General features: G+C 36.9%; 1 protein-coding gene across 4 annotated transcripts in view; it reads left to right on the plus strand.

The window, feature by feature from the left end:
• FAM83B (family with sequence similarity 83 member B) overlaps nt 1–19,164 on the plus strand; it is a 55,284-nt gene that overhangs the window by 26,301 nt on the left and 9,819 nt on the right. For all 4 annotated transcript variants that reach the window (XM_065056113.1, XM_065056116.1, XM_065056114.1 and 1 more), the window contains exons 3-4: nt 11,163–11,327; nt 18,113–18,237. In XM_065056113.1, coding sequence (XP_064912185.1) covers nt 11,163–11,327; nt 18,113–18,237 — 290 coding nt within the window. The remainder of the gene's footprint in view (nt 1–11,162; nt 11,328–18,112; nt 18,238–19,164) is intronic.

A 19,164-nucleotide genomic window follows, 5' to 3' on the forward strand; every position in this document is an offset into this window, starting at 1 on the left:
TTATGTCCCTGCCTTTCTTTTTTGATTATTTTCTTACATGTGCAATGTACTTGGTAGTACATACTCATTCCTGTAAGTGACGACAAGGGATTTCAAGCAGTATTATACGATTGAACGATACTGTTATGTTTTATTGGATTTTTTTTTTTGTCTGAAATATATATGTTCTAGCAGAAGCATTGAACTCAGTGCAGGATATTTTAAATATGTCATTTATTTGTAAAGTATTAATATTATATATATTTGACTCTTCCCATTTAATTTCATTTCAGAAACGTGTTTACTATTCAGGTCTCATAGATGACAAACGGTGCACAGCTCCTGTATAATCAAACTCAAAAACAAAAATTTTTCTTCCCACTCTATAAAAGTGGGTCTGAATAATCTCTTATTCTTCTAAATATTCCTTTGACTAAGAGAATCTTTCATTGTTTCCAAATGTCTAATTAACAGATGCCAACAAAGTTGTCTCCTTTAAATAAATGTTGCTTCATTTTATAGTTTAAACTCCACAGCCTGTAAATGTTCGCTAATGTTGTGGTTTTCTATACATTGCCTAGTGGTTTAAAATATGTAAATTCTCAGGAAGTGAGTTTCAGTGTTGACAATGTGTTTATACAGGATTCTTGAGGAAACTGAGTGGAGCAGTGAGAAAGCAGACTGACTCGAAATTCATCCATTCCCAGTCTGAGAAACCCCACCAAAATATACTCTTAAAGGTGGCAAAAAAACCCAACATATTTTCAAGAATTTTTATCCAGATCAGCTGAAATCTCGGACATTTACTTTGACTCTTAGATAAGAAGCAAATTATTTTAATATTTCTTGAAGGAAATCTCAGAAAGACCCTTCAGAAGTGTTGGCATCCTGTCTAGTTTACCTTGGTATGAAGAATATTTGTAAGCAATTTGTAAGGAGCAATTTGAGTGGACAATATTATTACATTTAAAAAATGTTTATGTCCCTTTGCATTTCCCACCCCGTCGCACCCCAGAGGTTACGATGGCTTTTTCCCATGTTCCTAGTTATGTATGGCAAGGCAAGACAGCCATTTTTACTTTCAAGTTTTGAAAAAGTTCTTCACCACACAGTAGTCAACTCATACTTCCCTTGGCCAGGTAGAAGCCAGCTAGGAGCGTCTGCTGCTCTTACTAGTACTGCAATTGTTTGGCAGAAGTCCTCAAACTGAAGCTGGTCTCTGAGCCTGTCCTATGATGTTTTCAGTCCTGCACGGCAAATCAAAAAGCAAAATTTATGAAGAGCTTAGTTCTAATTGCTATTGGCACTTTTTAAGAATATAATTGAGGCTTATCACATGGTTGCGCATTGTTTGTTTTGGAGCAATCATAAGTAATGCACACATGAATAAACAAGTACTTCTACTTACAAACAAATTTCAAATTAAAAGTCCAACATTACAGTATTAATTCAAGTAGCCTGAACATTCCTTAAATATTAAGGGATCTGGTGAGAACCCACATATTAAAGCTGTTAGTAATCTTTTAAATAAAAAATAATTTCTGAAGCAGCGAGCCTTTGAAATTCATCATAGAGAAAGCCAGAGGCTAGAGAAGTACCTTTTATTTTTGTCATGAATTTCCACTCTGGTATAGCTGAGTTGTAAGCTGACAAAAACCTGGCATTTCTTTTCTGTTTGCTTTCCTCAGGAAAAGCTTGGCAGCTTCCCAAAATAGCAACTGAATTCTGAAGAGCTAAATACAAATATTAAAATCCTGCCACCCAACCAGCTGCAGCACACATGGCACTGAGAATAAAGCAATGACATTAATGGCAAGAGAAGAAAGGGCAGAGTAAGCTCCCAAACATGCTCCCTCCATCATGCCAAGGATTTTCTCTGCTGCCTCATGTGCTTCTCTGTAGGACCTCTGCTCCCTTCTGTTCGCACTGACGGGACACAGCTTGCTTGTTTAAGACAAAATGGTTTAGTTATTAGTGGGAGCATTGCAAACAGAAAGGAAGGTGTTCATCAGTGCTTGTTGTTTTAATCAGTCATGATGATTCTTTGCAGATTTAGGTAAATCTTTTCTTGTTTGAGGTGTGCCAGTCTCTGAGCAACAGCTGTTTCTTTGCAGAGTATTTTTGCTCTTTCCTTTCTTCCAAGGGTTAGGTTTCTAAATGCTTATTGGAAAGTCCCCACAAAGAATCCCCAGAATATCCCCTTCTGTCCTCTCATCTCTGTGACTTGTTGAAACTCAATTCTGCATGTGCGGAAGCAAAGCTTCAGAGGAATTACTGCCTCTACAGCCAGCCACAGCGAGGTGGTATCTCCTCTAATTCGGTCTGCTCAAACTGAGTTCTTACTAATCCTTCAGCCAGAATAACAACTACCAAACCCATAGATACAGATCACATTTATAGAATTAATGTAGCTCACTCCCATATGTTTTGCAAGATACTCACCTGTAAAATTTCCAGTTGCATAAATTTGGAGAGGTAACACTGAGGGTGTAATTTTAAGGCAGTACGTGTGACATGCTAGCTCAGTCTGCAATAGCTTTCTGAAAGATAATACAGAAGGCTACTGTACATTCACTTTTCAGAGAAAACAATCTTATCTGCACTTCAGAGAACTTTTGGGTTGGCTTTAGCTTCATTTGTGGAAGAGCTAATCCTGAGCTTCTGATCCACTTTTTTAGAGACACGGTAAGCTGCACAGAAGTTGCCACATTGGGCAAAAGGCAAAACTGTCAGGTAGTAAGTAGAAGATGGTACATTGCAAAAAATGAATTTTCCCAGTGTATTTATTTCAAAGTTAAATCCCACCCTTCTTCAGAGCTGCTGTTTTCACTGCTATATCATTCTTTGCTGCCAGAATCAGAACATTTTTCCCCCTTACTGAGAGCTAGAAAGTTCCCTGACCACACATCTTTCTTATGTGTTTTGGGCAGAAGAGATGAGTTTTCACCATGTGGGCTACACAGTTAAACACAGTTAAACTATTTAAATAGTGATTTATGTGGTTGTTTGCATTCATAATCTCTGAGAATATTTTGCTTTGGTTTTCCATATTGTTTTGCAGGAGATTTCTACAAGAGTAGTTTACCCTTTGTTTTCTGGATAGTGACTCTTCTTTATGAATTTTCATTGATGTTGAGCATATCTAACATCCTGTTACAGAGAGAAACTGTTGTGGTTTTTGAAGACTGACGATGTACATGTTGAAGTTAATTTTTATTCCGTTTAAACTTAGTTTTCACCTTAAAATACTTTGTGTAGGTAGTATGTGACATGATGAACTGAGGCTTGGTGATCAGAACAGGAGACATATTCTGTTCTGAGTTGTACATTTTGTGTGTTTTCAGAATTGATGTCACAAACATGCTTTTCAAGCAGCAGGAGGAAAAGAGGATAGTGAGGGCTAGAACAGCTTCCTCTGAGGTGGTGGTGTTGCCCATTATGGTAAAGTGCCAGACTTCACCCTGCAGTTAATTAAATTGCTTTTAAAGAATGCAATAATGGAAGAACATCTCGAAGTACACTGTGTGGTTATGGTCTATTGCTCTCTGAACGCAGAGCCAAGTTAAATAAGTTAAATATGATGTCAGGAAGCCAATTTTGGTGATAATTTGCTATAAGTAGTGGCATTAACTTCATGGAGGTTACATAAGTGTAAATCATGTGAGTATTTGTTCCATTACATTGCTACAGTACTTGTACAAGAATGGATCATACTCAGATGTTTGATTACTATTTGTATTATTGTATCTAGACTGTTTATAGAGGAGGACTCCCCCATTATACCTCTCCTTGGCACTTAATCTCATGACTTGGGATGTGTTATACTTGCTACGGGGGAGCTTAGCAATTTGGTCAGCCCGAAGGTTGCCTGAGATATTCAGGTGCAACTCACAATGGTTTCAAAGTATGTTTTGCAATGGAAGAATGTGTTGTGCAAAGCATTTCAGGGCTGTGTTTAATTTTGAAAATTAATACAAAACTAATGAACTATCATCTTAAGAGCACCCTGATGTTAGCAACAGTGCTGTAAAGTGTAGATATCAGCTGAGTTATTAGGATGCCGCTAATACGAATTGCTGCAATCATAAACTGAATCCGACCCTCAATCATAAACAATAGCATAACATAATTAAAAAACCCTACAATAATTTGTGGGTCATGTTATATAGCTTACCAGTGGGAAGGCTATCTGTATGGATCACAAAATTTGTCTCTCTTATGGTTCCTGAAACCCCCTTGGTGAATTTGCTACCTGTTGCAAACAGCAACGAATGCAATACCCTGCCTTCCTTCTGCAGTGCTGCAAGCGTCATGACCTGCCAGCTCTCTGAGAAAAGCCAGATTCAGATAGCACCCAGCCTGTGCCACAAGGAGATTCTCTCCAAAACAGATATCTGTGAAAAGGAACTTGACTGGAATACCAGGGAAAAGGTCAATGCAAAATAGAGTTAACAATTCTGTCTGAAATGTGGTTCTTCAGTCTTGAGATGAAGAAGGGTGCTGGTGTTCAAAAGCACTGCACAGCAATATGGATTTTTTCATAGTATGCCCAAAACCTCAACTAGGTTACAAGAAATCAATTCTCTTGCAATGTAGGGTAGGTCTGTAGCATTATTCCCTACTAGGTTATTGATATAACCTCTTTAGTAAAGCTTGACCTAAGGAAGCAGTTGCATTAGCGGATTCCTTTTTTTGAATGTTTATAGCAAAGGAGGTGTTAAATGACACACTCTGCAAGATATCCTTTAAAGGATTATAATTAGTGCTTGTGAAAGGAGTGAAGATACTGGGATAATGAAACTGTCAGTAGTTCACAATATAGACTTACAGAGCCCTAGCAGTGAAGGCCTTTAATTACATCTATGCCTTAATTTCAGTATACACCCATTAAAAGGCTTGATTTTTATGTCCTAAAATTGACCGATGAAGATTAATCCATTGTTTTTTCTTCCCAAAATGAGAGAAGTAAACCAGAGGAAATCCTTTACTTCTCAGTATTATTTATTTATAGTCCATGTCTGTTTTATTTAAGCCTCACAGCAAAGTTTATAATTACTACTAAACATGGCAAAATATGCTCGAATTTTGACAATGATGGGAGTGGGGATCTCTGAATCATTGAACTGCAGACTCGGTCAGTTGTAAGGGACCTCAGGTCTCCAGTCCAACCTCCTGTTTAAAGCAGGGCTGGAGATAGGATCTGACCAGGTTGCTCAGGGCTTCATCCAGTTGGGTCTTGAAAACCTCCAAGGATTGTGACTGCGCTACCTCTCTGGGCAACCTGCTCTACTGCTGGGCTGTCCTTGTGGGAATGGGAGTTCTTCCCTATATCCAGTCAGAACGGCTCTTGTTTCAGTTTGACCATTGTCTCTTGGCCTGCCACCACTGTGAAGAACCTGGCTTCATCTCCTTGAGAACTTCCCTCTAATGCACTGGTGACTGCTGTAAAATTCCCTGAAGCCACCTTTGCTCCGGACTGAACAAACCCAGCTCCTTCATGTACTTTTCACAGGGCAAGTGCTCCAGCCTTGAACACGTTGGTGGCCCTCCCCTGGACATGCTCAGATGTGTAGTGACAGATGTATTTGTGCTGTTGGGACTGGCAACTTCTTTCCATGTAAGCCTCTGAACAAAGTTAGTTTCTGAAGGTGAGAACCATTTAAGCAAATATAATGCATGAGAATGGGCTCAAACTAGTGACTCCTTGAACAATGCCTGGCCCTATAACAAGATCGATAAACAGAATTGAATATCAGCCTCCTTTTACAGTTTCATAACATCCAGTGCAGTGTCATATTACTGGGTACTTAAACTCCTGTTTTCCAAGAATCTGCATAATTTTGCAGGAAATTTCAGCTATAGTTGTTCATTTTAACCTTCAAAATATGTGTCTGTCTTTAATGAATCTTGTCACTGGTATTTTATGCAGGAGTGAGTCATTTCCTGAACTTGGAGTTCATTAAAAACTTTTAAAGAATGAAAAGGACTTTGTATTAAAATGATCTGATAGTGTAGAGATAATGAGTTCTAAAATGTTACTTTACCTGATATTGTGCAAATTAAATAAAATACATCAGCTTACTGGGAAAATACGTGTTTTAAAACATTTGCATAAAAATAGTGCTACTCAACAAAATTATACTTTTCTGCCTATACTTAAATGTTTCTAAAATGTTAAAGTAATGTGTGAATCTTTACTTTTCTATGGCAAACCATAGTCTTAGAGTCAAGATAGTAGTAAGAATAAAAGAATATGGCTCTACTAGTGCCTTCATTTAAATTGATAAAACTATCAGCTTTATTATGAGTAATTTTGTGCTCATTGACTTCAGCAGATTTTCTTCTTCAGTAAAGATTACACTGAAACCAAATTTTGACCTTTAAAAGCATTCGCCACTTCAAAAAAAGAATTGGCATGTAAGATTAGAAGATTAGTAGTAACAATCTCAAATTATTTAAATTTAATTTGGGGGGAAGAAGACTAGTATAGCAATTGTTTTCTGTACTGTCTTCACTTTTACTTGATCACTTATGTACTTTCCTATTAGGTTGTTGCAAAAGTAACTGCGGCTTTGGACCATGAATTTTAAATTATTGTTATAACAAGGCTCAAACACATCGATCTATTAATCAAAATAGGAACTGTTAAAATCATTTTTATCAATGAGAAACACTTTTGTTTGTTCCTGTAGCGTAAAAATCTGTGCTTTGGGATTTGACAAACTCTTGGAAAGCATTTTCTGCATCCTGCTAGTTATGGAAGTATTTTCCCTGCAAAAACTTGTCAAGATGCTTGAAGAAGTGGTAGTCGGTTGGTGAGAGGTCAGGTGAATGTGGCAGATGAGGCAAAACTTTGTAGCCCAATTTGTTCAACATGTGGTCGGGTGTTGCCCTGGAGAAGAATTGGGCCCTTTCTGTTGATCGATGCCGGCTGCAGGTGTTGCAGTTTTCAGTGCATCTCATTGATTTGCTGAGCAGACTTCTCAGATGTGACGGTTTCACCAGAAGGCTTTAGTGGATCAGACCAGCAGATGACCACCAAACAGTGACCATGACCTTTTTTTGGTGCAAATTTGGCTTTGGGAAGCGCTTTGGAGATTCTTCTCAGTCTAACCACTGAGCTGGTTATCCTTGGCTGTTGTATGAAATCCACTTTTTGTCTCATGTCACAATCCAATTGAGAAATGGTTCGTTGTTGTTCCATAGAATAAGAGAAGATGACACTTCAAAATGGCGATTTTTTTATTTTGGGTCAGCTCATGAGGCACTCACTTACCGAGCTTTTTCATCTTTCCAATTGGCTTCCAGTGTGAAAGGACCGTAGAGTGGTCAATGTTGAGTTCTTCGTCAACTTCTCATGTAGTTGTAAGAGGATCAGCTTCCATGATTGCTCTCAGTTGGTCATTGTCAAGTTCTGATGGCCAGCCACTACGCTCCTCATCTTCAAGGCTCTTGTCTCCTTTGAAAAACTTTTTGTACCACCACTGCACTGTATGTTCGTTAGCAGTTCTGGGCCAAGTGCATTGGTAATGTTGCGAGTTGTCTCTGCTGCTTTATGACCCATTTTGAACTAGAATAAGAAAATCACTTGCATTTTCTTTTTGTCCAACATAATTTCCATAGTCTACAATAAATATAAAATAAATAACAAGTAATAAGTCAGTAGCAAAAAAACATAAAGCTAGAAAAGCACATTAAAATTACGTATAACATGCTTATTTAAGAATGTATTCCAATATCAAATGGCAAATTTCAAAAATGCACCACTCTTTCTATGCATAATACCAGCATTATCTCCGCCAACTATTTTCTCCTCCCTGAAAGTGTAAAATGCCTAATTATTCTTGTCTCAGGGTCATTTTTGATCACAGTGGTACTCAGTTTCTCAAGGACTGGAAATGTATCCCAGAATTCTGGTGCTTTCAGCAGAAAACTACTGCACCCATTCTGCATGGCTGAATGGCCTTCGTATTTCTTACAAAAGCATTGGTGCTTGATTTTGACAAGTCCTCTACATGATGGAAAACAAATGCTTTGGAAAAAAAATGGCAGTTTATGACAAAGTCTACTGTATGACACTGGAGTGCTCTGCTTTGGAGGATTTTCTTGACACAGGATAGCGTTGTCGTGCCCACAAGAAACAGGCAATTTTCTGACCTATCTTGTGCAATTTGAATTCAGTTTCTTCTGCCTTGTTGGATTCCACTGTTAGTGTAGCTGCTTCTTACAAGTGTTAGGGTGGAAATTAGCTCTGCAATTGCAAAAACAAATTTAAAAACACAGTAGTGAAATCTTTCCTTCCAAAGTGATGCAAGAAGTCACTAATCCTGCAGCTGTTATTACAGCTTTAATTAGTTGTAGATACACACTATACAATACCTCTTTTGAAGCAACTGCCTAGTCTTGGTCTCCTTAATTAATGAAAACCTGGGACCCTGAATACTGCATGGGCTTTTTCCTTCCCCAAGCTCAATACTCTCTTCTGCTGCAAAGCAGACAAATTTATGGAGTAATGAGCCACTCCCGGACCCCCCCCAACAAAAAAGTTCAGTACATTTAGAAGGCAGAATATTCTATGGCATATATAGAATTTACTCTTTCCACATCAAAAGTTGTAGTTTATGATTAAACAACTAGTCTGATTTGTAGAAATCAGTATACAGAAATGACCTTATCACTGTAAACGACCTTTTGCTTATCAATGTGTATCATATGCATTGTTCACATTTGTCACTATTCTTCTTCCAGCAATTGAGCCTAATGATGTTTGTGTTGACTAAATTAATTGAGTGGTGCTAAGAGTGAATGTGCAGGCTAATGAGGGCATACAACTAGAGTAATCTTTGGCTTCCAGGGAATGCAAAAGTGGATGTCCAGCTGGTTGTGAGATCACGACTGTGGCTTTGCATACGTGCGCTCAAATCTGATAAGGATTTTTCAGCCAGCACGAGCTTTAGGTTTCAAAATATAATCCCTGTTTCAAGGCTACTTTTTCTTGCAAGTCTACTTTGATGCTTTGCAGAATTAACTGCAAAATTAACGAGCTAAACAGTTTAAGAACAGTTCTACTAGTGAAGACAAAGAGGGTTTCCCTGTTTATTCCCAAGTTACGATATATCTGCATAGCAGTGTACATGCATCCCTCCCGTGCCACCATCTTACTGGCCTGCTTGCTCGTGTGTTTATTTCTCTGCTTCTCCATCCTTCATAGAGATAGACATGGCCATTCTAGTCAGTTTTGGGTTTTAGTTTTTATTACTTATTCTTGTTTTTTTATTTTCTGTATGTTTCCAATATATTAGTCTTTGCAACTGCAGATGCTGCAAATAGATCAGCGTCTCGGGTATGTGCCATAGGAAGATGTTAGAATGATTTTTGAAGGCTGTACTGGTGATGTTGAATATTTCAATGTATTCATGTCACTGTATGCTAATCAATCCATCCAGGATTTCTCTCTTACATTTAAATAGATCCTTTAATGTAATGAGTATCTATTTCTAAAAGATCTGAAGAAAAGGAAAGGTTAAGGAGAAATTAGAGAGTTTGGAGGGAGGGGGACACAGGTAATGAAACAGAACTATTTGAGAAGAGACTTTATTCTTTGGTCTTTGTACCTAACACACTGGATCTGTGCTGGCAGATTTCTGCTCAGACGTAAGTGAAACAAGGCAGATGAATGAATAGGGTTGCTGTGTTCAGTTAACCTTGTGTATCTCAGAAACAAGACCAAGCAGAAGGTGTGGTCTGAAAGTGGTGAGTTCCATAGAGTCAATAGAAACTTTTGTGGTTTTCAGTCTTTCATTTAAAAATTAGATAAAGGGATAAAATTTGTGCTGTTAAAAATCACTTCTAGATTTTATTTTCAAAAAGTCAATGAAATGAATGAGGTAGTGCATGGACATATTACCAAGGACTTTTGAAAGAATTGAATTATTTTATACTATTCAGTTCCCCTCTGGTGGATTTGTAAAGAGTCTTTTTATTGCCAGATGACATGTTATGGTAAGGCGAAGTCCATTCATTTTTACTACTTCAGGAGCTATCTTTTTAGCTTTCCTAATGACATGGTTATTTTACTTCTATTTTTTGTAGTTCAGGTCTCATTAATATTTCTAGTGGTTTAAATACATGTTTGGCATAAGTGAGTCTTTTAGTTCTAAGCAGGTAGGATTCAAAAAGGTGATTCAGATGACTGACTGGAGACTTCTACCTGTGTGTGTGCAACAGCATTTACCAGTTTTTGTGAGTGAGGTAAATGTTTCAATTCCACTATAAGATGAGTGATTATAACTGAACAATTACACTATTAAAGCTGAGGCACAAATCATTTAGATTAGTGAAAATGGTAAAGCATGCTCACTGTCGAGCCTGCTCTGATACCTGTTTTAATCTTGCACCTGAGACATCTCACTGGAACTTTCATGGAGACTCTAGTGGATAAGAATATTGTCTTCAAAAGTTAAACCTGTATCTGTTCTCCCTCTGTTATTTCCTCTAACACTTCAATACTAGTTCTTCCCAAATTGCTAATGATAATGAGCATATAATTTCAAAAATACCATTAGCAGGACATTGCATTTCCCAATCAGAAATACTTACTTTATCCTCATAGGTTGAAGGACATCAGTAGCTGGTGCTCAGCATTGTAATCCTCTTGAACCAAGCTCTCACCAGCGGAAGCTGTTTCACCCCAGTGAGATTGCTGCATCAGAAGAGGTCTTGAAGTCCTCAACTCCTCCAGCTCTTCAGTGTCTGCTTATTGACTCCCTCAAGCTCTTGAGCCATTAGCTTTAGAGAAGATGGAAGATGAACAAGCTTCTTGTACAAAAATGTTATCTGTTTGTTTTTATTTTTTTTTAATGCACACTGCGGTTATACTATGGTGGTTTAACTTTTTCTACTGTATTCATATCGGTTTGCCCTTCCCTTCTCTTCCAGTGGATTTTCTTTGCCTAGTACACCAAATCACCACACACACCCAGGACACAACTTTGGTACTTGTGGCAAGTGATCCAGTGATCTTGGAAAGCCTTCCAGGTTAAATGGTACCACATGGAAAATATTAGCACATTTTGATGTGTAAAAAATTTTAGACTGTTAGCTGCCCAGTGCAAGCTTTAGTGAAGAGTTTTATATATACGTTTATACAGTGCAATAATTTGTGTATTTTCTGTTTTATTCAGGTCATTGCCATTGTTATGGATATGTTTACAGACGTGGATATTTTTAGAGAAATTGTGGAGGCATCTACTAGAGGGATTGCAGTGTATCTCCTACTTGATGAATCAAACTTCAGTCACTTTCTGAAAATGACGGAGAAACAAGGCTGTCAAGTTCAGAGGCTCAGGGTAAGGCTTCCTGTTTTGCCATGCATGAACATTCACTGCTCATTCCTCCTCAAGCTACTGAGAAGGGACTATTATTCAAAAAGTGATTACAAATACTACTTTTTCAAATGAACAGTCAGGTATAAATAGGTGTGCTCTCAGCAGAACTTTCTCTACAAATGTTTTTCTCTTTCGAAAGATTTTTATCTTTTTCATGTGTCAAAACAAGAATATTTGATAGAATTATATAATTTTTCATATATTACTTATAAAAAAATTTCCATTATTATGTATTTAGGAACAATGCATGTTTGTAAAACTAGGCTTCTTTTTGCTTTCCCTTAATGTAGCCTTCAAATAAAGTCATAAAGTTTATGTAAATTAATAAATTGCATACTTCATTTTATGATATTTTTCTTTAAGGTTATTATGTATTAAAATACTTTAAAGGCCCAAGATTCTATTTTATTGGTGTTTTCCTGAAAATCCATATTTTTATGTCTGTCTGAATCATGTATTACAGACTATTACTTTTACACATGAAATATGTATTTTTATCCTCTAAGAAAGATAAGAAGACTAACATTTACATTTTTCACAAGATGTTCTGTACTGCCCTAATATTTACCAGAGATTAGAATACAAACCATGAGCTGCACTGACCTGAAGTAAATGCTTCATAAATACTTCTAGATTTACTGTACCATAGATAGCACTGAAGAAGTTCCAAGGATGTTGTCAGAGTTTATTTGCAAAGCGCTGAGCACTGCCTTGGCTGGACTTAGGTATCGTTCCATTTGCAGTTTCCTGTTTCTATAACTAGTTAGGCCATGTTCACACCAGGCAAAAATGTGAAAACTCTTCTTAGCAGCATCCATTTTAAGAACCTAGTCCAAAAATCAGATAGAGATATGTTGTATTTGTAAAGATAAAGAGGGATTTTTGGTAGAATTTTGTAGCATACCTGTGCTTTATACCAATTTTTGCTCTGACGTGCTGACTTAGGTCCTTAAAAGTATTCCCACCCCATTTTCCATGCTTGTTTCTTGTGTGTGAGTGTGTGGGATTGCCCTCTGGTGGCCTAATACATAGAGCTGTGGGAACTTTTGGAAAGAGAAAACCAAAAACATGTTGTGGTTCTGTAAACACTGGTCATGATGGTCTTCATGAAGTCAGGCAATATTTCCGTACTCTGGAACTTGAGATACCATCATGTGCTGATTACTTGAGTTAACTTTGTCATAGAGGCTGCCAAAAATGGTGTATGTCTTTTTATGGAATGAGTTTTATCCTCTCAAAATAAAAGAAAATAGGAGCATGCATTTCAAGTAATATCTCAAAAAATGCCATAGTATGCATTTGCAAATTAATTCTGTGCAATTTGTATCTACAGCTGTTTTGAAAGCTTGACTTCTTTTGGGTGAATTCAAAGTTGTCTTTTTAAATATGGCTTTATAGACCTACAGGCATTTATACTGTGCTTGAAAGAAAATGAAAAGATACATATTACAGAGAGCTAAAGAGTAATCCTGTTGTGTGCTGGGTTTCCAGTTTAGCTTGTAATAAAGCTCTTCAAATTAATGGCCTTCTCATCCAAGTGCTACTCCCAGTGACTGTTGCTCTGAGAATAGAAGCTTACTACTCCCACAGTCATTCTTCTGTGCCTTTCATGAGGATGAAACTTCAGGTGACTATGAAAGAACAGTCAGTATGTTGAAGTTTTCTCCCTTTCTGTTTTTCCCATCATCTCAAGGTTCACAAAAAAAAAATAAATCTTCAACTTGTTCTGCTCTTGGCTTTCAGTCTTCCACTTCTGTTCAGTGAAAGCGTGAAGAGGACAGAGATGTATGCTTCTATTTATTTCCTGTAAGATGCAGCAACAGCAGCATTGATGTTGTGATTCTCTGGCGTGATTTGGTTCAGTCTTGCCAGGAATATGGTAGAACTTCTTCATGATGAGCTTTTCTGACTCATCCCCTTCTCTGGCTCTTTTTCTGTTCCTTTGAATCAGTAAAAAATGAGATGCAGTGATGAACAAAACTGTATTTTTAATTCAGATTTACAATTCAGTAGTCTTCCATATCGGGAAAAAAAATAATAAAAAAGAAGGAGGAGGATTTTGTCCATAAATCTACATTAAATGTCTGTGCAGACAGTTCTACTGCTCCATAGTCTGACTGCATATCACGGTGTTTCCCTCTTTATTGAAAGATATAACTGAAAAATTGATAGACTATATATTCTGTGATTATTTTATGAATTCTGTATAGGAGAATATGAAATCAGGGGGTTACTAGGAGCTTTTTCAGTGTTTCCTACAGCATTTCTTCTTCTTACTTAATGTTCACCTTAATATCACCAGTGGCACTCAACTCAAATAAACAATTTCTTTACTATATTTTTCCATTTATCTCTCCCCAATTTCTTTTATCTGTTTCTTGACTGTCCTACATTTTTCCTTAGTGATTAATTTGTTTCATTTTTTTCCTTCACTCTACCTAAGCTTCTTTTAAATAACTTTGTCACTGGTCTGACTTGTTGTTTAGTCAGCAATTCCTTGGCATAGAAAGATGAAGAGTTGCTACAGATTCAGACTTTTTTCAGGTGACTTTTCAAAAACTGATAGTTAAATTTTTTGAGAGGTGCTTTGTTTTGCTGCAACTGACAGGTGCTGCAGTAAGCTATGAAACCATTTTGCACTGCAAAATGCAGCACTGAGACAACAATCCCCCGAACCACCGGAATGCTCATTGTAGTAGCTTGATTTTGGACCAGAAGTATCGAGCCAATGTAGGCAATGTTGTTTAATGCCCAAGAAACCAACCAAGCTCCTCAGCTGATGGCAGATCTTCATATTTTATTTGACATGAGAAGTGGCATGTGTCAGGGCTCCATGCACTGCAGAAACCTGTGTTTACTTCTCTGGCAATGAAGAATCATCTTGCTACAGGAGGATATTAAAAGCAATTTGGCAGGAACTGTTTATCCCCTGGTACTCCTTGCAATATTTTTAATGAACTGCAGGAATGAGAAAATAGAACCACTAATGATTTGATTTTACTTTACTTTGTGAAGTCTGCTCCCTGATACACAAACGTACCTACATAGTAGGAGCTGCTCTTTAGACCTGATTGCAGTCCATTGTTTCTTATCAGTGTTATTAAAAGCATCAAAAGTTTTCCAGTACTTCCAAGTATAAGTCAAATTTGGTTATTAAATAGGCAGGTACAGCAGGGTGTCATGCCTGTGAGCAAATGTCTGTGCCAAGGGACCCCAGAGCCCAGTGAAGTCGTTGAGATTTTGTCTTCAGTGGTCATTGGATCGTATTCAAAGTCAGAATAGAAGTGAACTTGAAAACTACTTATCTCTTAGTAATTATCTCTTAGTAAGAAGAGAGGTCTAGGTTAATAAATGACATTAGTAATGATGAACAATATAAGAAATGTGACTTTTTCTTTAAAGCTGTTAGGCTAAGTATTAGATAGACATCCATTTGCTTCTTTGTGCATATTCTTGACAGCAAGTTCAGGGCAAGTAATTGAATACTGATAAAAACAGACTCAACAAATATAAAGGACTGAAGTGAAATGTTTGAGATTATTATTTTCACTGTACTTATCTATCACATTGGACAGGTTTTACCGATGAAAATAAATGTGTAATGTTGAATTATACTTCAGAATTTTAAATCATGCTTATGTGTCCATCTCTGAGAAGACAGTGATGCAGTTGTACATAAAAAGAGAAGTTAGAGCTCATTTCCTATTCATCATTTGGGTGTCATTTAACTGGACAGCCCTGATGACCATCCTTAAACTGCAGCCACTGGATGTTTTAAACATCCCTGTCCTACAGTCTAGTCTTGGAGGAGGGACAAAAGCCTGTGTCTGGCTTCAAAATCCTCCTAAAACATCAAGTCCTTGATTAAATTATTCTTCCATATGCATTCACTAGCAGTCACTGACATTTGACTTGCTATGACAAATCTTACATACTTTTGTGTGCCCTGTAGGGATAGCTGGGATCCTTCATGATATGTGGCTTATGGTTTGCACATAGTTTTCCTCTCAGGATTCGTAAATTAATTATTTCTTTGCCCACAACAATGCATAACACTTCTGCTGGGATCTGTGACACGCTGCTGTCAGCGCTGGCAGCCGGGGAGTCCTGTAGCCTGAGGAAGAAACCAAGTAGGAAGGTGAAGCCCTGTATTTCATACCAAAGGGGACTTGCAATTCAATGTGTATATATTTACTGCTTCTAATCCTAAGTGGAATGCATTATTATCATATATCCTCAAATATTGTCTGTACTTTTGGCGATTATTCAAAGTATGCATCCCTGGCACCTAGTAAAAGGGTTTGAAGTAGGTGAAGACCAACAGATGAACTGTAGAGGAAAAGGAAGTGTTATGTGAGAAAGGTGAGCATGATCTGTGGCACATGCTTTTGTGATGCTGCCATGTTCCCGTCTTTGAGTGGATGACCTACTGAGACAGGGAACAAGTTGGCAGGGTTAAGGATGCACGATAGAAAAGCTGCACAATCTGAAGAGAGGGGAAAGGAAAAGGGGAGCAGAGGAAGCAGGGACAACAATTTTTTTTAACAACAGTAGTTTAGTGTAAATTTTATTTCTTTTTTAGATATGCCTACTTGAAGTTATATTTCAACTTATGAGTACCTAAGGCAAAGCTTTTTTTTATATAGCATAGTAATTTGCAAGCCATTACCCTTGCTTGTGCCTCCAGCATTCCAGATTCCCAAGTGATATCCTGGCCAATACCAATCAGGCCTTATCTCCATAAGATTTGATGTGTTCAACTGGCATGTCTTTAGGCCAGCATTACTTTTTATAGTTATTTGGAAATGTATTAGCTGCCTCTCAAGTTACCTTTTTCAAATTATAATTACATAAATAAAATTTAATATAGTTAAATATAAGTGTGACACAAATATAATTACATGGTGTATAGAACTGGGTAAAACAGTCATTAAAGTAAATGCAGATGTTATTACTAATTCACAAACTTGTATTTTATATTAAATAAGGGCTTACTATAGTGACAATCTTTAGAATAGGTAAAGTCCAATATATTTTTTTTTCTTTTTCAGGAATTAATTTTTCCACACTATTTAACTTTCAAATAAAGTCTTTTTGTTTAATTACTTTTACTTAAAGCTTGAGTAGATGCTGGAGAAATAATAATTTTCTTCAGTGAGATTGGCTTTTTCAAAGTTCTACAAAAAATGTACTGGGAAGGTGGAAAAATTGACTTTCATCTGTAAGAAAACTTCTAGTTGGAGTGCAGAAAACTTGAAAGACACCATGTTAGATAGTCAGAAGTGATTAGCAGATAGAGATGCAAAATAATGTCAGCCTCCTGTTCAGTAATGCGAATAGGGTTGTTACTGTTATTGATTCCTTTTTAGCTTTTTCCGAAAACAGAACTAAGCATCCACTTGCATTTTCCCTTCAAAACTTTTACCTTTTAAAGTCCTACAGCACTTCTTGACATTTAGGTCACAAACAGAAGTAATTTTTAAATGCTGTCTTTGTAGATTTTGACTGAGCTGCATTTTTGTTCAAACACAGCTTGACAAAAATGGTAATAAAACCTCACCTAATAAATAACACTTAAAGAACTTGGAGAGCTTGAGTCAAACCTTAATTTGCCAGCTCAGCAGCTTTTAAGTGTAACTCTCACTTCTTCGATTTGATTTTTCTTTTTATAGAAGTTTTAATATACAAACAGTCAAATATATAGTAATTCAGAAAATGTGTTATTTGGGAATGTGCTTTCATTTCATCAAGATTTTGTCCTAATTTTTTGAATTTTCTGCTTGGAAAGATAAAGTTCATTGGATTATAGTAGACACTGTATCTTTAAAAATTCTACAACCTCTGTCTATTAGAAATTTATATCTTTTAAGTAAGTGTGTAAGTGTTCCTATGGACAATAAAGGTTTATGTAACTGTATTGCAAACTCAGTCATACTTTATAGACTGGAGTTTTAAATACTTTTGTAAGTTTAAACATCTCTAGAGCTTCCTGAGGAGAAGTGGAGTGGAAGGTGCTGAGCTCTTCTCCTCGGTATCCAGTGACAGGACACATGGGGATGGTTGAGAGCTGTACCAGGGAAGGTGTAGACCAGACAATAGAAAGCATTTATTTACCAAGAAGGTGTCAAACACTGGAACAGGCTTCTTGGAGAGGTGGTTGATGCCCCAAGCCTGTCAGTGTTTAAGAGGCATTTGGACAATGTCCTTAATAACGTGCTTTAACTTTTGGTCAGCCCTGAACTGATCAGATAATTGGACTAGGTGTTCGTTGTAGGTCCCTTCCAATTGAAATCTTCTATTCTATTCTATTCTATCCTATCCTATTCTATTCTATTCTATTCTATTCTATTCTATTCTATTCTATTCTATTCTATTTTGTTCTTTTAACCCTCTGATTAGCTGAGATACTTGAAAATCTTTTAAATTCTAAAATCATTATTTTTTTTTACAGTACAAAACCTCTTTCTCTTGTTGAAGATTTGTTGTGCCAGAACCTTGTTTCTGGGAGTGGTAGCTGTGGAAATGCAAAATTTCATTTTCTGTGGCCTAGGGAAGATCATCAGGACAACGCGATAACTTACTAGTTTGGGTCCCGAAGGGACTAATTTGATCAGAGTTTACTTCCCTGCAATATTTATTAATATGAAATTTTCTAACACTTCTACTGTACCTCTTACTTTCAAAACCCTGAATGCTAAATGTGGAATATAGTATACCAATGAAAGTATTTCAATTGTCTTTTTCAGAACATGAGGGTGCGGACAGTAAAAGGACAAGATTACTATTCTAAAACAGGAGCAAAATTCCATGGAAAAATGGAACAAAAATTTATTCTTGTGGACTGTAAGAAAGTCATATATGGTTCTTACAGGTAAGATCAGTCACTTAGGTGTCCGTAGAATATCTGTCATCTCAGCAGTTGGGTTTTTTTCTATTTCTGAAAGTTCTTCCAGGGAACTCCATAGGCAAATTTTATTATCTTTCTGCAACTTAATAAGTTATCATAGATACTTATTGCTAGCTAACCTAGCACAAAGCCAAATTTTGAGAACCTCTGTTAGTTTTTCACAAATAACAAATAAAGGACATAGCTTTTGTTATACCTGAAAACTTAGTAAAAAGTGAGAAAAATCCTTATTTGTCTCATATCTTCTGAATTATCATGTTTAAAATTCACTCCAGAAGAGGCTGTTTAATAAGCTCCATTGGATAGTTCGTATTCACAATAATCTTCTAAAGCTAGTGTTATAGACCTATTCTGTGGCACTCTGTAGTGTATCCTGGTCAAACTCAGATTTGTCCAAGTCAAGCTAACATAGTCTGTATTTGGCTAAGTTTCTTTATTCTATTTTCCATTTCATTTCCAGTTGTCTGTGTGCAAAGCATAGGCTGGAAGAACTTATAGCTTTGCAGAACTGGAAAACATTAAAGCAGGGACAGTTTTGATATCAGACATTATTAAATATTTTCTTTCTTTACACGCTACACTTCTCTCCTTTGGCCTACTGAATTAATTTCTGCCAGTGTAGTGCCTGGGTGCCAGATCCACAGCAACTGACTTTCATAGGTTTCCATCACTGTAAGCTTTCGAAAATCTGTCTTTTTATTTCCCGAGACTCGTCCAGCGCCAAATTCAGACCGATGTATATAAATGGTAGTGAGGTAAGCGACAAGTTCATAAAGGAATCAGTGTAAGAGAGTCCAGGGAGAGTCTGCCTGCTTTGACGTGTACACACAGTGTTAGACTATGTGAGAATGTGATAGTTTTTCTCATTTCATTTTGAAAAATAACACTGCT

The sequence above is a fragment of the Columba livia genome, chromosome 3 (genome assembly GCF_036013475.1).
Source record: "Columba livia isolate bColLiv1 breed racing homer chromosome 3, bColLiv1.pat.W.v2, whole genome shotgun sequence".
In the NCBI taxonomy this organism is placed as follows: domain Eukaryota; kingdom Metazoa; phylum Chordata; class Aves; order Columbiformes; family Columbidae; genus Columba; species Columba livia.